This window comes from Coregonus clupeaformis, chromosome 25 (genome assembly GCF_020615455.1).
Source record: "Coregonus clupeaformis isolate EN_2021a chromosome 25, ASM2061545v1, whole genome shotgun sequence".
Classification (NCBI taxonomy): Eukaryota; Metazoa; Chordata; class Actinopteri; order Salmoniformes; family Salmonidae; genus Coregonus; species Coregonus clupeaformis.
Window position 1 is genome coordinate 20,380,621 of NC_059216.1, and position 22,871 is coordinate 20,403,491.

Genomic DNA, 22,871 nt, shown 5'->3' on the forward strand with positions numbered 1-22,871 from the left:
ATGGGCCAGCATCCCTGTGGAACGCTTTCGACACCTTGTAGAGTCCATGCCCCGACGAATTGAGGCTGTTCTGAGGGCAAAAGGGGTGGGGGGGGGGGGGGGTGCAACTCAATATTAGGAAGGCGTTCTTAATGTTTTGTACACTGTGTAAACATTAATTGCAAGACTATGTTTATTGGAGATTATAAAAAACATCCTCACATGTATAGTAACTGACAGATAATAGACAGCACACCGTACATTGTGTAATCACATGAAAGACATGGGTATGTGCTTTGTCCCAAATGGCACCCTATTCCCTATATAGTGCACTACTTTAGACCAGAGAATGGCACCCTATTCCCTATATAGTGCACTACTTTAGACCAGAGAATGGCACCCTATTCCCTATATAGTGCACTACTTTAGACCAGAGAATGGTACCCTATTCCCTATATAGTGCACTACTTTTCACCAGAGCCTTATGCGCACACATGACGACCTCCAGTCCACTGAGCTCAGCTTCCACGGGTGGCTGGGTCTCGGTCAGCGATCAATTACATCTGTTTATCTGAGGAGAGCTGAATGAGACACAGAGATACAGGTTAAAGACAGTATGCGGCCATTTTAGAAACGTTATTAGCACAAAGCTAGCCTGGTTCCGGATCTGTTTGTGCTGTCCTGCCAACTCCTACAGTGTATCATTGTCACGCCGACCATAAGAGTTGGCAAGACAGCACAAACATATCTGGGACTCATCTAAGCACAAGGCATAGATTGAGGAAGAGAGAGAGGGGTGAGTGGATGTCCCTCATCATAGCTGCAGTGAACTCACCTGAAGCTTCCAAATCAGAACCATGACGACCAGTCCATAGAAGGTACTCTTAGCGATGAAGACGCTGTAGGCCAGCTTGGCAATCAGGGTGCTGTTCACGTAGTACTCTGCAAGGAAAATAATACATTTAAATGACCTTGATTAAGAGGGCGTCAGGTAATATCGTTCCGCGGATTACGCATTAATAAATGTGATGGTATTGTAAACAGTATTAACTAGCAAGGGAAATAATACATTTAAATGACCTTGATTAAGAGGGCGTCAGGTAATATCGTTCCGCGGATTACGCATGAATAAATGTGATAGTATTGTAAACAGTATTAACTATAGGTTATATGTATACCATGTATTTGTCACGAACAATAATTCGCTCAGTCTAGAATGGGAAAATGTACCTGCAGTCATCCCACCCTCACCACCTGGACCTGAAAGAAACAAAGGAGGGTTTTAGATGACACAGGCTAGTGTACATCATAGTTCTACACAGGCTAGTGTACATCATAGAGCTACACAGGCTAGTGTACATCATATAGCTACACAGGCTAGTGTACATCATAGAGCTACACAGGCTAGTGTACATCATATAGCTACACAGGCTAGTGTACATCATAGAGCTACACAGGCTAGTGTACATCATAGTTCTACACAGGCTAGTGTACATCATAGTTCTACACAGGCTAGTGTACATCATAGTTCTACATAGTCCAATGCTACAGAGAAGCGTACTACTTGACCAACCACTTCACTAGAAAATGCCAAAAAAAAAGAGAATCATACTATTGTAGTTCAACGAAACCTGTTTCTTCTCATAAACAAAGACAAGAGTTTTAGTTCATAATTTGGCAATACCTTCTTCTCCGTTAATGTGATCTGTCTTCTCTATGTAAACGGTCCCATTGAAGAACTCGACGATGCAGGTGAATTTGTTGGAGGGCTTGTTCCAGTCCTTGGCTGGGACTCTCAGTCTGCTGGTGATACTGTAGAATATCCCACCTTTATCCCTCAAGGCCTTGTTGTCGGTCCCCACTCCATCAGTGATGGCGCCTCCATTAAACTGCCAGGACACAGTGACATGGTCGGGGTAGAATTCGGTGGCCACACACACCAGAGTCTTCTTCTTCTTCTTGTTTCTAGCCTCACACTCCTTCGTGGAGGGTGGAAGGACTTTCACTGTGGGTTCAGTGACAGTGATGTTTGGGTCTGCAGGGAGGAAATAAAAGAAGGTTTAACCTTTAACAATCAATCAATGGCTCTGTTTGTTGTTGACATCACACCTGAACCATACATAAATGCCACCTATAAAATGGTCCTGTCTTTCTCCTTCTATAAACTGGTCCTGTCTTTCTCCTTCTATAAACTGGTCCTGTCTTTCTCCTTCTATAAACTGGTCCTGTCTTCTCCTTCTATAAACTGGTCCTGTCTTTCTCCTTCTATAAACTGGTCCTGTCTTTCTCATTCTATAAACTGGTCCTGTCTTTCTCCTTCTATAAACTGGTCCTGTCTTTCTCCTTCTATAAACTGGTCCTGTCTTTCTCCTTCTATAAACTGGTCCTGTCTTTCTCATTCTATAAACTGGTCCTGTCTTTCTCCTTCTATAAACTGGTCCTGTCTTTCTCATTCTATAAACTGGTCCTGTCTTTCTCCTTCTATAAACTGGTCCTGTCTTTCTCCTTCTATAAACTGGTCCTGTCTTTCTCCTTCTATAAACCGGTCCTGTCTTTCTCCTTCTATAAACTGGTCCTGTCTTTCTCCTTCTATAAACTGGTCCTGTCTTTCTCCTTCTATAAACTGGTCCTGTCTTTCTCCTTCTATAAACTGGTCCTGTCTTTCTCCTTCTATAAACTGGTCCTGTCTTTCTCCTTCTATAAACTGGTCCTGTCTTTCTCCTTCTATAAACTGGTCCTGTCTTTCTCCTTCTATAAACTGGTCCTGTCTTTCTCCTTCTATAAACTGGTCCTGTCTTTCTCCTTCTATAAACTGGTCCTGTCTTTCTCCTTCTATAAACTGGTCCTGTCTTTCTCCTTCTATAAACTGGTCCTGTCTTTCTCCTTCTATAAACTGGTCCTGTCTTTCTCCTTCTATAAACTGGTCCTGTCTTTCTCCTTCTATAAACTGGTCCTGTCTTTCTCCTTCTATAAACTGGTCCTGTCTTTCTCCTTCTATAAACTGGTCCTGTCTTTCTCCTTCTATAAACTGGTCCTGTCTTTCTCCTACCATAAACTGGTCCTGTCTTTCTCCTTCTATAAACTGGTCCTGTCTTTCTCATTCTTGACAGTAACGTCAAGGCAACATGAACCACCAAATTCTGTGTCCAGACAAGCACATAATAACACAGCATTTCATTCAGCAGCTCAGAGTGAACCACTTTGTGACCAGCTGCCAAAGGCATTGTCAAGACCGTAGAACATGAAAGCTGTAACATGTGATTATCACAGTATTTTTACAGCACTCTTACGGTATCCTTACCCAGAACTGTTAGCTTCGTTCCCTCTCCAAAGTAGGCAGCATACCCACCAGAGCACACCACATACTCACAGACAGAAAACCAGGCTGATGCTAGCTAGCAAGTACTGTATTTCAAAGGGGGTAATACTGTATTTGCTGTAGTTTGTCTTTAGCAAAGGGGGTAATACTGTATTTCAAAGCATGTTTATGTCGACAGAGCTGAACTCACTTTCTCCGTTAGCTCTATTCACGGGACTGAAACAAACCTATGTATTTTCTCCTCCTGAATATTTGCACGCTCAACTAATGTACCAAAGCGATCAACTAGAATTCAATCCATTATTACAAATGATTTCAATATTGTGTATAAATACTTTAAAGAGGCAAATATCTTACCTAGAACAGTGAGTCTGGTTCCTGGACCAAACTCTGCCTTATCCGTGTTCCACAGAGAGACAGCATACTACACACGACAGGCTCTGGATCATGACCCAGTTCTGCCACAGTTCTACTTCTTTCCTTGGTCTGAACTATTAAATGGTTTCTTCAAACTGATGTAACACCATATAGATTCATGCAAACCAACGTCTCGGGAGGAGGATTTTCAACATTCTTTTACACGTATCTATAAAAAAAAAATAGATCTGGTTCACACGTGTTTAGAAATAAGCCAAAGTCTCTGTCATGAACAGAGACATCTCTATATGGGTCGTACATCTATAAGAGTCTATGCACATTTAATCATCAGGTTTCTCAGCCAGAAGTGTGAGTTTGGTGCCGCTGCTGAGGTATGCCTGGTTGTAGTTGACGCTGGTACTCGGCCTCAGAAAGATCCCTCCTGTCACCACTCTAGCAGAGTCTGGCTAAAGACACCCTAATGTGCTGCTGTTACAATGGTTTTGGTGCTATTCTATGAAACATTTCTACATCACGAGATAAATGACACCTACAGCATCAGATCAAATCATCATCGTTGTTTTTTTTGCCTTACCTTAGACGGTTGTTTTTTGCCTTACCTTAGACTGTTGTTTTTTGCCTTACCTTAGACTGTTGTTTTTTGCCTTACCTTAGACTGTTGTTTTTGGTATTTTTTCTTCTTTAGGAGGTAGATCAGCTTTAATATTGTAGATGGATTGTAACTTCCATCAATGTAATTGTCTGCATCACTTTCAATCCCCCATATGTTTTTTTTCTCTCGCATATATATATATATATACATACATATCCTTTAAAAATATATATATTTCCCTTTATTACTTTCCAACCCCACCATCCCCTCCCTAATTGGAGTAAACTAGTGAACAACAATGCTTAGGACTCTACTTCATGCTTATACATACTATATACATTTTATGGACACAGTCAATCATTATATTTTGTTTGTTTTTACTCCTGAACTTCCTACGATCATTTTCGCATGTCTTACACTAGTTATCTTGTTGTACCTTAGACTGTTCCGTCTTGTTCTATTGCCATAGTAAGCCTGTGTCTTGAATCTCACCGCTCCTAACAGAGCTGATAACTAGAACCATGAGATCTGTAGACTGGGTCTGGGCATGGAGCCAGACCACTTTATACCTCAATACCATGTTAGGGGAACATAAGTGATGCTTTTACTGCCATCCAGTTACATTAAAATATACTCTCTTAGTTAAAAAAAAATAACAGATTAAGATGTATAGTAAAATTATATGGTTTTATGTTGCAGAATATTTTACGTTTTGTCCATGCTATTCCCTTATGTAAATTTGTACTAACATTCGGTAGTAGATTTTCTTACCTAAAACGGTGAGTTTGGTGCCGGCTCCAAAGTATGCTTCCGAGTATGAACACAGAGCGACGAGGCTGTATCATAAAGTATCCAGCTCTGACTGGGACTCTGGACTTTCTCAACCTTTGTTACTCTGTTACAAGTACATTCAAATACTCTTCACAGTAACTCAGCTACAGGTATCATCTAAATCATAACCAAATACATTATTTTGACTCTTTTTCTAATGAAATATAAGTGCTTTCCACCTACAGCAGTCATTAGGACACATTTCATGCCACATAAGATCAACTAAACACTGTAACCTACAGATTCCAGCCATGAGATTTAAAGATGCACAAATCACATGGATTATTAATCCCAATCAGGTGTGAACATGATTTTATTTTGGTGTAATTTCTCACCTAGAACCGTTAACCTGGTTCCTCCACCGAAGTAAGCCTGGCCGGCACCACCAGCACAGTGGAACACTGCTCTAATATAGATATAGTCTCTAGCAAATGCTTTTGTCTAGAACTTTCCATCCCAATCATGACCTTTGATAACTCTATTCTCCTAATACCAACCAACACCATGTTCTTACCAGTATAGAACACATATAGGGTGAGACAAACATACTATAATATAATATGATATCGAAACTCTCTTCTCACAAGTATGTTGTCTAACTCAAACTACACATAGGTCAAACATAGTATATGGATTACTTACCGAGAACTGTTAATTTGGTGCCTGGTCCAAAATATGCCTCATAGTTGGCACAGTGCACAGGCTTAACATCAAAAAGCATCGAGTGGAGTAACACTAGTGTGCAACTAACCTAATGTACTGAATCCACAATTAACTAAATCCTCACATCACTATACTACTAGACCACAAATAGAGACCCATTAGTTCTATCATGGTCAACATTCTCTTACCCAGAACAGTCAGTTTGGTTCCAGCTCCGAAGAACGCAGGATCATAGTTGTCACAGCGAAGACATACTGAGCAGTAATTATCCCAACCACTACTGCCTTGTTCTATGCATTTGGCATCAGAAATACTTTAGTAATACTTGCTTTTTTGTCAATCATCCATGTTTTTGTAAAGAAATAATGTTCAAAATCATCAATTACATGATAAGGAAGTAGAAAGTATTTACCTAAAACAGTGAGTTTGGTTCCATTGCCAAAGAAGGCAGGTTGGGTTGAAGTCACAGTGTTTTCACAACAACCCTTTAGTTCAGCTTGACCACGGACATTTTATGATCCTCTTATTGGCAACGAAACATCTTCAGGGTTACATATTTATATATTATGAATCTTTAAGAAGTGAACTTACCTAAAACAGTGAGCTTTGTTCCATTTCCAAAGTAGGCCACACTTCCAGTGTCACATCGCTACTCTCCTATTCCAAAAATACCTCAGATATCTTTGTCATTCACCCTCGGGGGAATATGAACAGAGATACTCAGAGATACAGAGAACAGATAATACGTCAGATATCTTTGTCATTCACCCTCTAGGGAATATGAAAATCCTGTTCAGTATTATTGAGCTCTTCAGCAGCATCTCTCCAGGCTCCTTAACAGTCTCCTCAATGTGTGTGAATGGGCCCCAGCCCTCTCCTGAATGGAAGTGAATGGGAGGAGGTTTTTGAATTGAAGTGAATGGAAGGAGGTTTTTGTATGGAAGTGAATGGGAGGAGATTTTTGTATTGAAGTGAATGGGATGAGGTTTTTATTGGAAAGTGAATGGGAGGAGATTTTGCATGGATGTGAAGTTTTGCATGGATGTGAAGTTTTTGTATGGAAGTGAATGGGGGGAAGTTTTTGTATGGAAGGGAATGGGAGGAGGTTTTGTATGGAAGTGAATGGGAGGAGGTTTTTGTATGGATGTGAATGGGAGGTTTTTGTACGGAAGTGAATGGGATGTTTTTGAACGGAAGTGAATGGGAGGAGGTTTTTGCATGGAAATGAATGTGATGAGATTTTTATACGGAAGTGAATGGGAGGAGGTTTTGTATGGAAGTGAATGGGATGTTTTTGCATGGAAGTGAATGGGAGGAGGTTTTTGTACAGAAATCAATAAGAGGAGGTTTTTATGTGGAAGTGAATGGGAGGATGTTCTGTATGGAAGTGAATGGGAAGAGATTTATGTACGGAAGTGAATGGGAGGAGGTTTTGTATGGAAGTGAATGGGACAAGGTTTTTGTATGGAAGTGAATGATAAGAAGGTTTTTGTATGGAAGTGAATGGGAGGAGGTTTTTGTATGGAAGAGAATGGGAGGAGGTTTTGCACGGAAGTGAATGGGAGGAGGTTTTTGTATTTAAGTGAATGGGAGGAGGTTTTTGTATGTAAGTGAATGGGAGGAAGTTTTAGTGTGGAAGTGAATGGAATTACGTTTTTTTACGTAAGTGAATGAAAGGAGGTTTTTGTACGGAAGTGAATTGGAGGAGGTTTTCTTATGGAAGTGAATGGGAGGTTTTTGCATGGAAGTGAATGGGAGGAGGTTTTTGTACGGAAATGAATGGGAGGAGGTTTTTGTACGGAAGTGAATGAGAGGAGGTTTGTGTATTGAAGTGAATGTGAGGAGGTTTTTGTATTGAAGTGAATGGGAGGAGGTTTTTGTATTGAAGTGAATGGGAGGAGGTTTTTGTATTGAAGTGAATGGGAGGAGGTTTTCTTATTGAAGTAAATGGGAGGAGGTTTTTGTATGGAAATGAATTGGAAGAGTTTTTTGTATGGAAGTGAATGGGAGGAGGTTTTTGTATGGAAGTGAATGGGAGGAAGTTTTTGTATGGAAGTGAATGGGAAAATGTTTTTTATGGAAATGAATGGGAGGAGGTTTTGTATGGAAGTGAATGGGGGAGGCTTTTGTATGGAATGAATGTGAGGAGGTTTAATGTATGGAATTGAATGGGAGGTTTTTGCATGGAAGTGAATGGGTGAAGGTTTTTGTATGGAAGGAAATGGTAGGAGAATTTTGTATGGAAGTGATTGGGTGGAGATTTTTGTATTTAAGTGAATGGGATTAGGTTTTTGTACGGAAGTGAATGGGAGGAGGTTTTTGTATGGAAGTGTATAGGAGGAGATTTTTGGTACAGAAGTGAATGGCAGGAGGTTTTTGCACCGAAGTGAATGGCAGGATGTTTTTGTACGGAAGTGAATGTGATGAGATTTCTATATGGAAGCGAATGGGAGGAGTTTTTTTTACGGAAGTCAATGAGAGGAGGTTTTTGTATGGAAGTCAATGGGAGGCGGTTTTTGTTCGGAAGTGAATGTGATGAGATTTCTATATGGAAGTGAATGGGAGGAGGTTTTTGTATGGAAGTGAATGGAAGGAGCTTTTTGTATGGAAGTGAATGGAAGGAGCTTTTTGTATGGAAGTGAATGGAAGGAGCTTTTTGTATGGAAGTGAATGGAAGGAGCTTTTTGTATGGAAGTGAATGGAAGGAGCTTTTTGTATGGAAGTGAATGGAAGGAGCTTTTTGTATGGAAGTGAATGGGAGGAGGTTTTTGGATGGATTTAAATGGGAGGTTTTTGCATGGACGTGAATGGTAAGAGGTTTCTATGGATGTTAATGGGAGGATGTTTTTGTATATAAGTGAATGGGAGGAGGTTTTTATGTGGAAGTGAATGGGAGGAGGTTTTGTATTGAAGTGAATGGTTGAAGGTTTTTGTACAGAAGTGAATGGCAGTAGGTTTTTATCCGGAAGTGATTTGGAGGAGACTTTTGTATGGCAGTGAATGGGAGGAGGTTTTTGTATGGAAGTGAAGGGGAGGAGGTTTTTGTATGGAAGTGAATGGAAGGAGCTTTTTGTATGGAAGTGAATGGGAGGCGTTTTTTGTATGGAAGTGAATGGGAGGAGGTTTTTGGATTGATTTAAATGGGAGGTTTTTGCATGGAAGTGAATGGTAGGAGGTTTCTATGGATGTTAATGGGAGGATGTTTTTGTATATAAGTGAATTGGAGGAGGTTTTGTATGGAAGTGAATGGGAGTTTTTGCATGGAGGTGAATGATAGGAGGTTTTTGTATATAATTGAATGGGAGGAGGTTTTTGTAGTTAAGTCAATTGGAGGATGTTTTGTATGGAAGTGAATGGGTGAAGGTTTTTGTATGGAAGGAAATGGTAGGAGAATTTTGTATGGAAGTGAATGGGAGGATGTTTTGTATGGAAGTGAATGGGAGGAGGTTTTTATATGGAAGTCAATGGGAAGAGCTTTTTGTATGGAAGTGAATGGGAGGAGGTTTTGTATTGAAGTGAATGGGAGGAGGTTTTGTATGGAAGTGAATGGGAGTTTTTGCATGGATGTGAATGTTATGAGGTTTTTGTATATAATTGAATGGGAGGAGGTTTTTTATGGAAGTAAATGGGAGGATAATTTTTATGGAAGTAAATGGGAGGAGGTTTTTGTATGGAAGTGAATGGAAGGAGGTTTTTGTATGGAAGTGAATGGGAAGATGTTTTGTACAGAAGTGAATGGGAGGAGGTTTTTGAACAGAAGTGAATGGAAGGAGGTTTTTTTACGGAAGTGAATGGGAGGAAACTTTTGTATGGAAGTGAATGGAAGGAGGTTTTTGTAGTTAAGTCAATTGGAGGATGTTTTGTACGGAAGTGAATGGGAGGAGGTTTTTGTATAGAAGTGAATGGGAGGAGGTTTTTGTACGGAAGTGAATGGGAGGAGGTTTCTGTACGGCGTCTCTATGTGAATATATCACCGTGGCCCCCTGTCCCCACAGTGTTAGAGCATCACACAAAAACACTCATTCTCTCACGCACTTATTTTTCTTGACTCCTTCCCCCCACCCTTTCTCTCTCTCTATCTCTCTACCCATCTCTCCTTCTCAGTGTCTGTCTGTATCAGCAGGTGTGTTGGTATGGGGGGGTTACTGGAGTTGGATCCTGTTCCAAACTGACTGCTTTTATTTCTGTCAGCCGCACTAAGAAAAGCAGCAGGGAGGAAGTAGAAGGGAGGAAAGGAAGGGGACAGGTAATGTTTTGTTTCTGTTTCCTCCTAAAATGGAGTTGACGCCTCTCTAAGTCTCTAAGATGCCCCCCCCCCTCCCCTTTGCCTGACAACCCTCCCTCTCCCCCCTTCCATTCAGCATCATGTGACAGTAACTGTCTGCCACAGAGCATGGCTGTCAACTCCCGGTCCTAAACTTGCAGTACCATCTAACGTGATTGTAATTTCCATTTGATCATATCTGCTGTGGTAACAGTTTCATTATATTGTTCCATTTTGTTTGTAATAAAAGAAAACAGAAAGATGTAATATAAATCAGGGATTAATATGTATTTAGGGGGAATCTTAAATGTGTTCTCTTTTTGAATCATATCTCAAGTCATGGAATTTAATTGAATCCAGGATAGTTTAGACTTCTGGCTTGATTTATGTGTAATCCAACATTTAACCTCCAGAGGTCAGTGTATGATCATCTCTTAGAAACTTCTCCCTTTTTTTTAAATCGAAGTTTCATTTGATACAAGGGTAGGCCTACATACCAGGGACACCTGGATGACAGTCAGACAGTCAGAGAAAGACCCATATACTGTTTGTTATATATATATTTGAAACGGTAGAAGCACTTACTTGGCCTGCAAGTAAGAGGACACAAACTCTAGTGTACTGGTTGGCACCTGTACTCTCCTACCTCATAGGATCAGTTACCTGATGCCAAAACAATAACTAAAGGATGGTTTAATGTCAGGTTATAAGAACACAACACCATCAAATTAGAGATATCAACCACACTAGCTGAACTACCTCCCCCCTCCCAGAGATATCAACCACACTAGCTGAACTACCCCCCCAGAGATATCAACCACACTAGCTGAACTACCCCCCCCAGAGATATCAACCACACTAGCTGAACTACCCCCCAGAGATATCAACCACACTAGCTGAACTACCCCCCCAGAGATATCAACCACACTAGCTGAACTACCCCCAGAGATATCAACCACACTAGCTGAACTACCCCCCCAGAGATATCAACCACACTAGCTGAACTACCCCCCAGAGATATCAACCACACTAGCTGAACTACCCCCCCCACCCCCCATTTACCTGGTTAAATAAAGGTGAAATAAAATTAACATTACCCCTCTCCTCTTCTTTACATGCCATATGCAGTATCTTTCAGCTATGCTGTGATGTTTAACATACAATTTGAATCTATCTAATCGAATAGAATCCACAGATTGCGAGTTGACGATAAATACTTTCTTAAAGAGTATTAGTATATTAGTAATTGACTGACCAGGCCTCTCCAGATCTCCCAAAAATGCTATTTCTTGGGTCAATTTGAGATTAATGTTATGCTTTTTCAGCCATTCCTGAAACAGAAGCAGGCTACCTGAGGGCAATACCAGAACAAATGGTCTATTGATTCTCCTCACAACAAAATACAGTGGGGAAAAAAAGTATTTAGTCAGCCACCAATTGTGCAAGTTCTCCCACTTAAAAAGATGAGAGAGGCCTGTAATTTTCATCATAGGTACACGTCAACTATGACAGACAAAATTAGAAAAAAATATCCAGAAAATCACATTGTAGGATTTTTTATGAATTTATTTGCAAATTATGGTGGAAAATAAGTATTTGGTCAATAACAAAAGTTTCTCAATACTTTGTTATATACCCTTTGTTGGCAATGACACAGGTCAAACGTTTTCTGTAAGTCTTCACAAGTTTTTCACACACTGTTGCTGGTATTTTGGCCCATTCCTCCATGCAGATCTCCTCTAGAGCAGTGATGTTTTGGGGCTGTCGCTGGGCAACACGGACTTTCAACTCCCTCCAAAGATTTTCTAAGGGGTTGAGATCTGGAGGCTGGCTCTTCCAGGACCTTGAAATGCTTCTTACGAAGCCACTCCTTCATTGCCCGGGCGGTGTGTTTGGGATCATTGTCATGCTGAAAGACCCAGCCACGTTTCATCTTCAATGCCCTTGCTGATGGAAGGAGGTTTTCACTCAAAATCTCACGATACATGGCCCCATTCATTCTTTCCTTTACACGGATCAGTCGTCCTGGTCCCTTTGCAGAAAAACAGCCCCAAAGCATGATGTTTCCACCCCCATGCTTCACAGTAGGTATGGTGTTCTTTGGATGCAACTCAGCATTCTTTGTCCTCCAAACACGACGAGTTGAGTTTTTACCAAAAAGTTCTATTTTGGTTTCATCTGACCACATAACATTCTCCCAATCCTCTTCTGGATCATCCAAATGCACTCTAGCAAACTTCAGACGGGCCTGGACATGTACTGGCTTAAGCAGGGGGACACGTCTTGCACTGCAGGATTTGAGTCCCTGGCGGCGTAGTGTGTTACTGATGGTAGGCTTTGTTGCTTTGGTACCAGCTCTCTGCAGGTCATTCACTAGGTCCCCCCGTGTGGTTCTGGGATTTTTGCTCACCGTTCTTGTGATCATTTTGACCCTACGTGGTGAGATCTTGCGTGGAGCCCCAGATCGAGGGAGATTATTAGTGGTCTTGTATGTCTTCCATTTCCTAATAATTGCTCCCACAGTTGATTTCTTCAAACCAAGCTGCTTACCTATTGCAGATTCAGTCTTCCCAGCCTGATGCAGGTCTACAATTTTGTTTCTGGTGTCCTTTGACAGCTCTTTGGTCTTGGCCATAGTGGAGTTTGGAGTGTGACTGTTTGAGGTTGTGGACAGGTGTCTTTTATACTGATAACAAGTTCAAACAGGTGCCATTAATACAGGTAACGAGTGGAGGACTGAGGAGCCTCTTACTCCTGAGTGGCGCAGTGGTCTAAGGCACTGCATCGCAGTGCTAACTGTGCCACTAGATCCTGGTTCGAATCCAGGCTCTGTCGCAGCCGGCCGCGACCGGGAGACTCATGGGCGGCGTTCAATTGGCCCAGCGTCGTCCAGGGTAGGGGAGGGAATGGCCGGCAGGGATGTAGCTCAGTTGATAGAGCATGGCGTTTGCAACGCCAGGGTTGTGGGTTCGATTCCCACGGGGTACCAGTATAAAAAAATAAAAATAAAATTGTATTCACTAACTGTAAGTCGCTCTGGATAAGAGCGTCTGCTAAATGACGTAAATGTAATGTAATGTAAATGTAAAGAAGAAGTTACAGGTCTGTGAGAGCCAGAAATCTTGCTTGTTTGTAGGTGACCAAATACTTATTTTCCACCATAATTTGCAAATAAATTCATAAAAATTCCTACAATGTGATTATCTGGATTTTCTTTCCTCAATTTGTCTGTCATAGTTGACGTGTACCTATGATGAAAATTACAGGCCTCTCTCATCTTTTTAAGTGGGAGAACTTGCACAATTGGTGGCTGACTAAATACTTTTTTCCCCCACTGTATACAGAGCTGCGATGACTGTATGCCCCAAATATTCAACATTTTCTTGGTGGCAAGAATTCTTTACAATAATTTTAGCTGAAAGGCACAAAGTCTGGAATCTTGAGTCGTTTTATATAGCAACTCATACACCCTGTACCATGGAATCGGTACATCAGAAATCTCTTTCCAACTATGTTGTAATCTGTATGGCACACAGCTGGCAACATCCTGGTCCTCAAATGAAACCGTTATACTTTCCTATTTATGCAATTTTTATTTATCCGCCAGTTTTGATCCTTTATATTGGGCAGACAGACCAGTTCCCTACCTCCTACCTTGATCCTTTATATTGGGCAGACAGACCAGTTCCCTACCTCCTCCCTTGATCCTTTATATTGGGCAGACAGACCAGTTCCCTACCTCCACCCTTGATCCTTTATATTGGGCAGACAGACCAGTTCCCTACCTCCTCCCTTGATCCTTTATATTGGGCAGACAGACCAGTTCCCTACCTCCTCCCTTGATCCTTTATATTGGGCAGACAGACCAGTTCCCTACCTCCTCCCTTGATCCTTTATATTGGGCAGACAGACTAGTTCCCTACCTCCACCCTTGATCCTTTATATTGGGCAGACAGACCAGTTCCCTTCCTCCTCCCTTGATTATTTATATTGGGCAGACAGACCAGTTCCCTACCTCCACCCTTGATCCTTTATATTGGGCAGACAGACCAGTTCCCTACCTCCTCCCTTGATCCTTTATATTGGGCAGACAGACCAGTTCCCTACCTCCTCCCTTGATCCTTTATATTGGGCAGACAGACCAGTTCCCTACCTCCTCCCTTGATCCTTTATATTGGGCAGACAGACCAGTTCCCTGCCTCCTCCCTTGATCCTTTATACTGGGCAGACAGACCAGTTCCCTACCTCCTCCCTTGATCCTTTATATTGGGCAGACAGACCAGTTCCCTACCTCCTCCCTTGATCCTTTATACTGGGCAGACAGACCAGTTCCCTACCTCCTCCCTTGATCCTTTATATTGGGCAGACAGACCAGTTCCCTGCCTCCTCCCTTGATCCTTTATATTGGGCAGACAGACCAGTTCCCTGCCTCCTCCCGCTGCCACCTGCCTCCTCCATTTTGGGGGTAATGCTGTATTCAATTGGTTGTAATCTTGGATTGAGCAGACCTTCCCATACAATTCTGATAACTCCATGAAAGACATAACTCTACCATTCAAATGTACAATATCATTTAAAAACAAAATACCCTTTTCAAGGGGAGAGATATATGTTTGTCATGGGCAAAGAAACTCGAAAGGGGTGATTATATTGATTAACAACAATTTTGATCCGATTGTGCAAACTGGGCAAACAGATCCTCAAGGAAGACAGGTCCTTTTAAATATGCTATTGGATAAAAACAGATCTGGCTAATTCATCTATATGGGCCAAATAATGATGATCCACACTTCTTCTAAAATATATATAATTCTCTGTTGCGCTCACAAGCAACTAATTAATCTATTATTATGATGGGAGATTATAATACGGTTTTAATTATCTCAATGGATCGTAAAAGAAATCACACTACAAACTATCACCCTCAAGCACTTAAGGAGATCACAAATATCATGGATACATTAGAACTAGTGGATATGTGAAGGCTGAAAAACCCTGACCTAGTGTGATATACATGGAGGAAGCTTGATCAAGCTAGCCGTCTTGATTACTTCCTGGTCTCGTTCTTGCTTGCATCAAAAGTTTAAAAAGTATTAATAGGAGACAGAATGTGATCGGATCATCATCTAATTGGCCTCCATATAACTCTTACAGAATTTCCACGTGGACGGGGATATTGGAAGTTTAATCAAAGCCTATTAGATGACAACTTGTTCTTAACTAAGACCAAAATAATTAATCATTGACTTTTTTTCTGCACAACATACGTAGCTACAGCAGATCCCCTTAATGTATGGGACACTTTTAAATGTACTTTTAGAGGCCATTCAATACAATACTCATCATTAAAACAAAAGCAGTTTAGGTCAAAAGAGATTAGACTAGTAAAGGAAAAATAGGAAATAACAGTGCAGGTAGATGGTTGTCATGGAAACTGGACTACAGAGGCACAAAATAGGTTAAAGGAAAAACAAAAATAATTGGAGGTACTTATTCAAGAATGACCAAGTGTAATGTATTACAAAAAGAAAGCTAATTGGGTGGAACATTTTGAAAAATGCATTACATTTTTTCTTGAATCTTCAACATAAAAATCATCCATGATTCACCAAATGATATTTTGAAAGAGGAAGCAAGGTACTTCAAGCATACGTTTTCTTTTCAGTCTCCTCCATCTCCACTGAATGATGTTAACTGTAATAATAATAATGTAAAATTAACCAATGTACAGAAGGACCTGTGTGAAGGCCAACTTACAGAGGAGGAACTTTTGTACTCTAAGATCCATTATTAGCATGTTTTAATTACTGTTAGACTTTCAGGTACTCAACAAGAAGGTCTGATTTCATTACTACTGAAACAGGACCCAGGTGGTAAAAAATGGAGACCTCTTACACTTCAATGTTGTGATGCGAAAATCCTGGCGAAATGCATAGCACATAGAATGAAAAAAAGGTTTTACCAGATATTGTTAATCCTTATCAGACAGGTTTTTTACATGGAGATAATATATTGGAGATAATATACGACAATTACTTGAAACAATTGAACATTATGAAAACCTCAAAGATACCAGGCCTGGTCTTCATAGCAGATTTTGAAAAGTCGTTTGATAAAGTACGACTAGAATGTATGTATTAATGCCTGGATTATTTAAATTTCAGTGAATCTCTTATACATTGGGTTAAAGTTATGTACAGCAAACCAGGTGTAAAATAGTAAATAATGGTTACTTCTCAGAAAGTATTGAGCTTTTCAGAGTAAAACAAGGCTGTTCATTGTCTCCATGTCTATTTACAGTGAGGGAAAAAAGTATTTGATCCCCTGCTGATTTTGTACGTTTGCCCACTGACAAAGACATGATCAGTCTATAATTTTAATGGTAGGTTTATTTGAACAGTGAGAGACAGAATAACAACAAAAAAATCCAGAAAAACGCATGTCAAAAATGTTATAAATTGATTTGCATTTTAATGAGGGAAATAAGTATTTGACCCCTCTGCAAAACATGACTTAGTACTTGGTGGCAAAACCCTTGTTGGCAATCACAGAGGTCAGATGGACCTTAATGTGCTTCTACTTGAGCCACTCCTTTGCTGCCTTGGCCCTGTGTTTTGGGTCATTGTCATGCTGGAATACCCATCCATGACCCATTTTCAATGCCCTGGCTGGGGGAAGGAGGTTCTCACCCAAGATTTGATGGTACATGGCCCCGTCCATCGTCCCTTTGATGCGGTGAAGTTGTCCTGTCCCGTTAGCAGAAAAACACCCCCAAAGCATAATGTTTCCACCTCCATGTTTGAAGGTGGGGATGGTGTTCTTGGGGTCATAGGCAGCATTCCTCCTCCTCCAAACACGGTGAGTTGAGTTGATGCCAAAGAACTCGATTTTGGTCTCATCTGACCACAACGCTTTCACCCAGTTCTCCTCTGAATCATTCAGATGTTCATTGGCAAACTTCAGACGGCCCTGTATATGTGCTTTCTTGAGCAGGGGGACCTTGCGGGCGCTGCAGGATTTCAGTCCTTCACGGCGTAGTGTGTTACCAATTGTTTTCTTGGTGACTATGGTCCCAGCTGCCTTGAGATCATTGACAAGATCCTCCCATGTAGTTCTGGGCTAATTCCTCACCGTTCTCATGATCATTGCAACTCCACGAGGTGAGATCTTGCATGGAGCCCCAGGCCGAGGGAGATTGACAGTTATTTTGTGTTTCTTCCATTTGTGAATAATCACACCAACTGTTGTCACCTTCTCACCAAGCTGCTTGGCGATGGTCTTGTAGCCCATTCCAGCCTTGTGTAGGTCTACAATCTTGTCCCTGACATCCTTGGAGAGCTCTTTGGTCTTGGCCATGGTGGATGGTTTGGAATCTGATTGATTGATTGCTTCTGTGGACAGGTGTCTTTTATACAGGTAACAAGCTGAGATTAGGAGCACTCCCTCACCCTACTAGAATCTGAAGTCAAATGTCTACTGTTTGCTGATGATCTGGTGCTTCTGTCACCAACCAAGGAGGGCCTATAGCAGCACCTAGATATTCTGCACATATTCTGTCAGACCTGGGCCCTGACAGTAAATCTCAGTAAGACAAAAATAATGGTGTTCCAAAAAAGGTCCAGCTGCCAGGACCACAAATACAAATTCCACCTAGACACCGTTGCCCTAGAGCACACAAAAAACTACACATACCTCTGCCTAAACATCAGCGCCACAGGTAACTTCCACAAAGCTGTGAACGATCTGAGAGACAAGGCAAGAAGGGCCTTCTATGCCATCAAAAGGAACATAAAATTTGACATACCATTTAGGATCTGGTTAAAAATACTTGAATCAGTTATAGAACCCATTGCCCTTTATGGTTGTGAGGTCTGGGGTCTGCCCACCAACCAATAATTCACAAAATGGGACAAACACCAAATTGAGACTCTGCATGCAGAATTCTGCAAAAATATATTCAGTGTACAATGTAAAACACCAAATAATGCATGCAGAGCAGAATTAGGCCGATACCCACTAATTATCAAAAACCACCTAAAAGGAAGCGATTCCCAAACCTTCCATAACAAAGCCATCACCTACAGAGAGATGAACCTGGAGAAGAGTCCCCTAAGCAAGCTGGTCCTGGGGCTCTGTTCACAAACACAAACAAACCCCACAGAGCTCCAGGACAGCAACAAAATTTGACCCAACCAAATCATGAGAAAACAAAAAGATAATTACTTGACACATTGGAAAGAATTAACAAAAAAACAGAGCAAACTAGAATGCTATTTGGCCTTAAACAGAGAGTACACAGTGGCAGAATACCTGACCACTGTGACTGACCCAAAACAAAGGAAATCTTTGACTATGTACTGACTCAGTGAGCATAGCCTTGCTATTGAGAGAGGCCTCTGAAGGCAGACCTGGCTCTCAAGAAAAGACAGGCTATGTGCACACTGCCCACAAAATGAGGTGGAAACTGAGCTGCACTTCCTAACTTCTTGCCAAATGTATGACCATATTAGAGACACATATTTCCCTCGGATTACACAGACCCATAAAGAATTCGAAAACAAATCCAATTTTGATAAACTCCCATATATATTGGGTGAAATACCATATTTGTGACCTGTTGCCACAAGAAAAGGGCAACCAGTGAAGAACAAACACCATTTATTTTCCCTTTTGTACTTTAACTATTTGCACATCATTACAACACTGTATATAGACATAATATGACATTTGAAATGTCTTTATTCTTTTGGAACTTTTGTGAGTGTAATGTTTACTGTTAATATTTATTGTTTATTTCACTCTTGTTTATTATCTATTTCTTTGGTAATGTTAACATATGTATCCCATGCCAATAAAGCCCCTTAACTTGAAATTGAATTGAGAGAGAGAAAGTAGTAACTTAATACATACAAGTTTATTCAGTTCTGTCTTTTCCCCCTCTTATCTTCCCTACTTCACTTTATGTACCAAAGAGATAGCCTCTGATTACTCCACAGTTACATGTACCAAAGAGATAGCCTCTGATTACTCCACAGTTACATGTACCAAAGAGATAGCCTCTGATTACTACACAGTTACATGTTCCAAAGAGATAGCCTCTGATTACTCCACAGTTACATGTTCCAAAGAGATAGCCTCTGATTACTCCACAGTTACATGTTCCAAAGAGATAGCCTCTGATTACTCCACAGTTACATGTACCAAAGAGATAGCCTCTGCCACAACCTTCCACCTCACCTTGGAGAACAACGTGAGTGAAGCCTGGAGCCGAGCCTACCAAACAGGCTTCTGTGATACTCAACGTCGGCTAACTTATTCCCCTAATAATCCATGTTGAGGCAGACTGTGTAGACAAACAGACTGCACTGAGTATGGACTGACTTGTCTAACCCACCCAGCTAAATATAAAACCACACGTTCATCGTTCACCAGACAGTTAGAGACCGTTGTGCAGGTGTGTCATGTTGATACGATAGCGCCAGTCGTTTTTTTTGTTAGTGAGGCACTGAATTTTCAGCACCGTGCTGACTGGCTGCGCAGTAATAGATTGCACTGTCTGTAGGGTTTATGTCAGAGATAACCAGGGTGGCTTTGGCCTTGGAATGACCTGTTAAGTTGAACCGCGTCTCATAGTTCTTCTCGAGAGCAGGGTTTACATAGTGTAGCGTTCCGATGAGGTCCATGGTCTTCTGGCCTCCCTTGTCCTTCTGTTGGTACCACAACATGTAGGGGTAGTTGTTGTCGCCGTGGTAACAGTCCAGGTGAGCCTCTCTGTGTTCAGGTGTCCTCCTCAGGAGGTGTTGAGGAGTCTGGTGGATGAGGAGAGAGGAGGAGAAAACCTCCTCTACCGAGGGAGGAAACACTGTATTATATTATATTATATTATAACAGTGGATATACTGTAGCTCTGTGGCACTTACCTGTCAGAAAGGACAGTGAAACGATGAAGGTGGTAAATACTTTGAACATGTTGATTTTTTAGTGCAGCAGATGCTAAGAAAGGCTGAGATAGGAACTCAACGATAATTCACCAAATATTACCAATAGAAAAATGAGAAGGATGTCATTTATTTCCGGTACAGTTTAACTGCATGTACTGCCTAGCTCATAGCAGCCTTGTATAGGAGGTATGTACTTCTGGTGGGCAGGTCATGTGGGAGGGGAGGAGAGAAGGAGGGGAGGGGGAGAGGAGGGAGGAGGGGAGGGGTGTAGTGAGTCTTTGTTCTGAAGAGGGAGGAGCTTATAGCTGGTGTAGCTACCTACAGTACAGTGTGACATTACTGCTCTCTGCTGTATCAGCTGGAAGTTATTGGTACAGTAACATAAGTTATTGATACAGGAACATAAGTTATTGATACAGGAACATAAGTTATTGATACAGGAACATAAGTTATTGATACAGGAACAGAAGTTATTGATACAGGAACATAAGTTATTTATACAGGAACAGAAGTTATTTATACAGGAACGTAAGTTATTGATACAGGAACATAAGTTATTGATACAGGAACATAAGTTATTTATACAGGAAATTAAGTTATTTATACAGGAACAGAAGTTATTGATACAGGAACATAAGTTATTGATACAGGAACAGAAGTTATTGATACAGGAACAGAAGTTATTGGTACAGTAACATTAGTTATTGATACAGGAACAGAAGTTATTTATACAGGAACATAAGTTATTGATACAGGAACAGAAGTTATTGATACAGGAACATAAGTTATTTATACAGGAACATAAGTTATTTATACAGGAACATAAGTTATTGATACAGGAACAGAAGTTATTGATACAGGAACATAAGTTATTTATACAGGAACATAAGTTATTTATACAGGAACATAAGTTATTGATACAGGAACAGACATTATTGGTACAGTAACATAAGTTATTGATACAGGAACAGAAGTTATTAATACAGGAACATAAGTTATTGATACAGGAACATAAGTTATTGATACAGGAACATAAGTTATTGATACAGGAACATAAGATATTTATACAGGAACAGAAGTTATTTATACAGGAACAGAAGTTATTGATACAGGAACAGAAGTTATTGGTACAGTAACATAAGTTATTGATACAGGAACATATGTTATTTATACAGGAACATAAGTTATTGATACAGGAACAGAAGTTATTGATACAGGAACAGAAGTTATTGATACAGGAACATAAGATATTTATACAGGAACAGAAGTTATTTATACAGGAACATAAGTTATTGATACAGGAACATAAGTTATTGATACAGGAACAGAAGTTATTGATACAGGAACAGAAGTTATTGATGCAGTAACAAGTTATTGATACAGGAACAGATGTTATTGATACAGTAACAAGTTATTGATACAGGAACAGAAGTTATTGATACAGTAACAAGTTATTGATACAGGAACAGAAGTTATTGATACAGGAACAGAAGTTATTGGTACAGTACCATAAATTATTGATACAGTAACATAAGTTATTGATACAGTAACAAGTTATTGATACAGTAACAAGTTATTGATACAGGAACAAAAGTTATTGATACAGGAACAGAAGTTATTGATACAGGAACATAAGTTATTGATACAGGAACATAAGTTATTGATACAGGAACAGAAGTTATTGATACAGGAACAGAAGTTATTGATACAGTAACAGAAGTTATTGATACAGGAACAGAAGTTATTGATACAGTAATATAAGTTATTGGTACAGTGACAGAAGAAGATAAGCTATAAGTAATAAAGAAAAATGACTCTTTATTTGGAAGAAAACAAACAAAATATGGAGGAAGAGGAGAGGAAGAGGATGAGGAAGAGGAGGAGGAAGAGGAGAGGAAGATGATGATGAAGATGATGAGGAAGATGATGATGATGAGGAAGATGATGATGAGGAAGATGGTGAGGAAGATGACGAGGAAGAGGAGGAGGTGGAAGAGGATGAGGAAGAGGAGGTGGAAGAGGAGGTGGAAGAGAGGAGATGATCAAATGTATGTGAATCTAAATTGACCTATGAATTCATTGTCAATAGGTTTTTCATGTATCCAGATTAGATACAATTGCTAGCAAACACCGATGCCCTCCATGACAATGAAATGTCTGGTATCTCAAAATATTATTATAGTCTTACCTGTGAGACATAGTGATACCAAACAGACAGTGAGGATCATGGTGACTGTCAACACTACAGAGAGAGCAGCTAATCTGTGTAAAGCTTTACACAGACCCAGACAAGGGAAATTACATCATCACAGTGACTTTGATTGGCAGATACATGCTCTGCCCGACCTCTCTCTGTCTGTCTCTCTTTCACTCCTTCTCGCTCTCTCTTTCTAACTTCCCCTCCCTCTCTCTCTCCTTCTCCAAATATATACATATTGTTACACTTTCCTTTAAGTTTTTGAGGGAACTAGTAAATAACTGTAGCTAAATTACCTGTGATCCAGAAGAGTGGGACAGTGATAATGATCAGAGGTTTGTACATGTTGACTCTCAATGATTGTTGAAAACCAACTGACATCTCATCTGAACTGAGTGGAGAGGAGGGCCAGGAAGTGACCTCATCAGTGATGTAATGACAGAATGCAGCGTGACAGCCAGCTGTACTGTTATATTCTATTATATTGGCACTGAATCAAATCCAGACCTCAGTGCAGCTGTGAGGGAGGTGTTGCTTCAGTATAATCCACTGAGACAGTGAATGAGAGGGTTTTTGTAGTGTAGAGACGGAATCTGCAACACTGTGCTCCACTAGCAGCACAGAAATACACAGCACTGTGATCAGGTCGTCTCAAGTTGAACATGTTCAGAGAGGCATTCTTTGGGCCACCTCCACTCAAATCCCCA

General features: G+C 40.6%; 1 protein-coding gene across 1 annotated transcript; it reads right to left on the bottom strand.

The window, feature by feature from the left end:
- Positions 1-384: 384 nt before the first annotated feature.
- On the bottom strand, positions 385-20,111 carry LOC121539121 (M1-specific T cell receptor beta chain). Its single transcript, XM_045207422.1, has 7 exons — positions 19,947-20,111; positions 19,527-19,870; positions 3,656-3,722; positions 1,664-2,014; positions 1,210-1,239; positions 815-921; positions 385-560 (listed from the first exon to the last, which is right to left on the bottom strand). Exons 1-7 carry the CDS (start codon positions 19,993-19,995, stop codon positions 537-539), a joined length of 972 nt encoding a protein of 323 aa, XP_045063357.1. The 5' UTR covers positions 19,996-20,111; the 3' UTR covers positions 385-536.
- Positions 20,112-22,871: the final 2,760 nt, after the last annotated feature.

Coding starts and splice junctions, on each gene's coding strand:
- LOC121539121 (XM_045207422.1), bottom strand. CDS start 19,995: ATGTTCAAAGTATTTACCACCTTCATCGTTTCACTGTCCTTTCTGACA. Junction 19,871..19,946: donor TTCACTGTCCTTTCTGACAG/GTAAGTGCCACA, acceptor CTCCCTCGGTAG/AGGAGGTTTTCTCCTCCTCT. Junction 561..814: donor TTCTGATTTGGAAGCTTCAG/GTGAGTTCACTG, acceptor TGTCTCATTCAG/CTCTCCTCAGATAAACAGAT.